At 39.5% G+C, this 4,221-nt stretch overlaps 1 protein-coding gene across 1 annotated transcript in view; it reads left to right on the top strand.

Annotated features, from left to right (window-relative positions):
* shisa8b (shisa family member 8b) overlaps positions 1–4,221 on the top strand; it is a 22,914-nt gene that overhangs the window by 8,946 nt on the left and 9,747 nt on the right. Inside the window, exon 2 of the mRNA XM_013912960.1 lies at positions 2,398–2,511. Coding sequence (XP_013768414.1) covers positions 2,398–2,511 — 114 coding nt within the window. The remainder of the gene's footprint in view (positions 1–2,397; positions 2,512–4,221) is intronic.

Here is a 4,221-nt window from a genome sequence, read left to right as displayed (position 1 = left end):
AGTACCACTAGGTTATTTACTTGTGTGTGTGTGTGTGTGTGTGTGTGTGTGTGTGTGTGTGTGTGTGTGTGTGTGTGTGTGTGTGTGTGTGTGTGTGTGTGTGGTCTCAGAGTTGTGTTAATGTTGTTACCATAATGACTAACTCTTGACATTTCTCCATCCCGCCGTTTCTGAAAAATGTTCTAATTTATTCGACTAGTACATCCTACCATTTTCTGTAATACTCTCTGTCTCTCTGTCTCTCTCACTAGTGAATAACATTTAAAAGCTATACAGTGTACACATCTGTACCTCTCTCACATGTTTTCTGCTTCCAACACTGTGACACTATACAAGCACTATATTCCACCAATTTTGTCTTTCTCTTTCAGATGACCTCATGAAGGATGTTTAGGTATGTGTGTGTCAGAGTGAACATTCGTGTGTATCCATCCATCCCTGGGGCTCACATCAAGTGCACTGGCTGCATCAGTGGACTTCATTATTGCTAATAGCCAGGGATTTACTCTTTTACTCCTAGTTTGTTCCATTGTTCATTAACCTCGGTTCATTTAGCTTTGGACCAACTGCCTGTCAGGGATGGAACTGTTTCACCCAAAGTCACCAGTCTCAAAGTAAAAGGGCATATTTTTTTGTTTGTTTTTTAAACTCATGTTAATCCTGCACTTACAGTTCTCCTCTGAAGTTTACATACATTCATCATGAGAATAAATCACTTATCATTTTGGTGATTTTTTTAAACTGTTCTTTTTCCAGGCTGGTACATCTTAAATATAAAGCTCAATAAGTTTTACATTTATTTTGGATTCTGGGTCCAAAGTATACACGCAGACTCAAATATATACATACCCTAACATTTGATTAAATGTCCCTTAAGAAGTTACACCTTGACCAGCTGCTTTTGGTAAAAAAAGAAAAAAAAAAGAAGCTTGTGGCATAAATATTAGACCACTCTTTTATGGTTTTCAGGGTTTTTAATCGCTTTTTATCGTTATTTTTTAATCGTTAACTCGGTTTCCTGTGCGTTATGAATAAATCTTTTTTTGGGAGGGTACTGGTACTGGTTTTATTTTGTTGTATTTATCTGCGACACCTTAAAGGCCGGTCCTTTAAAATATTGTCGGACATAAACCGGTCCGTGGCGCAAAAAATGTTGAGGACCGCTGGCTTAGGAACACCATGGAAATGGTGGAGGAAGAGGCGTAGGGAGATGCTGGTCTGGACATTGCTGCTTAGACTGTTGCCCCATAACATAGAACCAAAGAAATGGATGGATGGATGCGTGGATGGATGGATGCATGGATATCTAACATTAAATACAACAATGGACAAGGAAAAATGCTTTTTATAACAAGGAAAAAAGCAATTACTTGGAAATCTATTGCATGTGTTAAAAGTGAGAAAAGCTGGAGGCTAAAACAATAATAAACTCCTCTAAATGAGCGAAATCTCTCCATTATGAAGTTACATTCATCAGCGATTAATGACAGCCCAGCAGCATGCTGTGGCCTGTTGCTTTGGCTGGGTGTGTCATAACCCTTAGGCTGCAGTATCATCCAGCGAGGCCCTCCGTTGGTCAATCAAATGAGTTCATCCAAAGACAGATTCCTTTGCAGTGTACACAAAGAGCTATTTCTCCTTTCTACCCTGCAACTCTCATGATCAAAGATTTTAAAATACAGTAACTTTCCAGAGCTTGAAAATGCTGTTTTGGCATCTGATGAGGTTTTAAATTCACAAATCAACAAATTAAATTTTATGGATTTTATTTCATTTTTCACAATTATGTAGCTTTCTGTGTTCTGAATGTACATTTATGGTGTAACATCTTTAATGAAGTGCTTACTGGATGAACATGCAGTGGGTCTGTACAGTGTCTTTTATGCAATATTGCCTCTGGTGAGGCAAAGGTATGTACTGCTGCAGACCACAGAGCGTCCCTATAGCCACAATTCATTATGTTGGTTTAGAAATATTAGTATAATCTGAACTGAAACTGTAAAAACCTTCAGGCAACACACGCAGACCTTTATTATTTCACTTTATATTACTATTAAACAAATCTGTGGGGAAATAATAAAGAAGTTGCCGCATGTACTGTGCTACAGTACAGTCACTTTGCACTGGCAGTGCTTCAAGTTGTAAGGATGCGTTGGCCATTCTTGCTCCCGGCAAATTTGTACTTCACAGTTAAAAAAAGTCACATGGCCCAAAGCCATGACTCGTAAATGTATTTAGTGCCTGCATTTGGTAACTGCAGCACAGTTACAATCAATTTAAAACACTGAAAAGCTGAAGTTACGGTTGTCTGAACGAGACAGGAATATGTTGTGAGACTGTTTTTAAAGGTAAAGCATGCATGTACTTACAACTGACTCTTTGTCTATCTCTTACCAGAACAGTACCAGCTGAATAACTCTGCTTATGGACCATTTGGACAAGGGCTTCCACAGCCTCACAGCAACCACAGCACAGTGGGACTGAACAAATACACCTCCCTCAAAGCTGTGGGTAAGTCTGACACAAATACATGCTAAATGATGCTTATTTCAACTGACATTGCAACCTTTACAGTACAAGTTAAGAGTACAGGAGCTGTCAGATGATGAAGGGTCCCTTTACTTCGTGGAAAGCAGATTTAATCTTAAAGAGCGGCCCCCCACCATGATCCCATTTAAGTAACATTAATCATCTAAATGTTACTAAATGATTGACGTAAACTGGACTTCACAGGAGATTTACTTCCCCATGGTACCACGTCATGCAGACAAGCATGAGCTATTGCAGTAAGGCCTTTGTGTGATTTGATTCAAAGAAACGTCACTGTACAGGAATATTTTAGGAAGATCTGACCCCACAGACCTAGTCATTGCTAAGGACAGAGCTCTATGATATATGGAGTGCAGGTAATACAGATATGATTATTTTTATTTCAACATAAAATGTGTAGCTAGCTTACTTGCATGTACACTAAAAAGTTGCACAGTACTTTACATCTTTTTATTCCATGATTCACTTTATAACCAAAAGTATAAAGTCTTCCATTCAAATCATTTAATTCAGGTCTTCCAATGACTTGAATGGGCACAGGTGTATAAAATCAATCACCTAGACATGCTGACTGCTTCTACGAACAAGTAATCGATCGCTCCCAGGAGGTCAGTGAGTTCCAGCATGGTACCGTGATAGGATTTCAGCTAATAATATCCAGTCATGACATTTCTTTGCTACTAAATATTCCACAGTAAATCGTTATTGGTATTATAATAAAGTGGAAGCAAATGGGAATGACAGCAATTCAGTCAAAAAGTGACAGGCCATGTAAAATCACAGAGCAGTGTCAGCGAATGCTGAGGAGTACAGTGGGCAGAAGTCACCAACTTTCTTCATAGTCAGTCGCCAAGGTCCTCCAAACTTCATGTGGCCAAGCTCAAGAACAGTTCGTTGAGAGCTTCATGGAAGAGGTTTTTGTGGCCGAGCAACTTATGTCACCAAGTGCAATGCCAAGTATTGGATGCAGTGGTGTAAAGCACGCCACTACTGGATTCAGGAGCAGTGCAGACATGGTCACTGGAGTGACAAATCACACTTCTCAGTCTGGAAATCCAATGGATGAGTCTAGGTTTGGCCGTTTGCAGGAGAACGGGACTTGTCTAACTGCACTGTGTCAAGTGTAACGTTTGGTGGAGGAGGGATTACGGTGTGGGGTTTTCAGGAGGAAAGACATTTTGGACGAGTTAGGCTCGGGTCAGCATACCAAGACAGAACACCTTTGGGATGAATTAGAGCGGAGACTGCAAGCCAGACCTTCTCGTCCGACATCAGTTTCTCATCGTACAAATGTGTTTCTGGATGAATGATCAAAAATTCCCATAAACACACTGCTAAACCTTGCTGGAAACATTCCCAGAAGAGTTGCAGCTGTTGTAGCTGCAAAGAGTGTGCATACATCATATGGATTACGAATGGAATGTCACTCAAATTCATATGCGTGTTAAGGCAGACAAGTGAATACTTTGGCAATATAGCGCACATACAGTTTCTTAACTTACTGTATAATGTCTAAATTTTATATTGACCTCAAATACAAAATCAAAACAGGTAAAATCTGAAGCCTATATTTGTAAAAGATAGGTTGAAAGTAGTCTGAAGCTAAAGTGTACTACCTCCCTGTGAGTCAAAATAGTTTTCAGTATCACAAATGGGCACATTAATCAACTA

Source organism: Pundamilia nyererei, unplaced genomic scaffold, assembly GCF_000239375.1.
Source record: "Pundamilia nyererei isolate P.nyererei 1_Seehausen unplaced genomic scaffold, PunNye1.0 scaffold00005, whole genome shotgun sequence".
In the NCBI taxonomy this organism is placed as follows: Eukaryota; Metazoa; Chordata; class Actinopteri; order Cichliformes; family Cichlidae; genus Pundamilia; species Pundamilia nyererei.
This window is presented reverse-complemented; position numbering and strand designations above follow the sequence as displayed.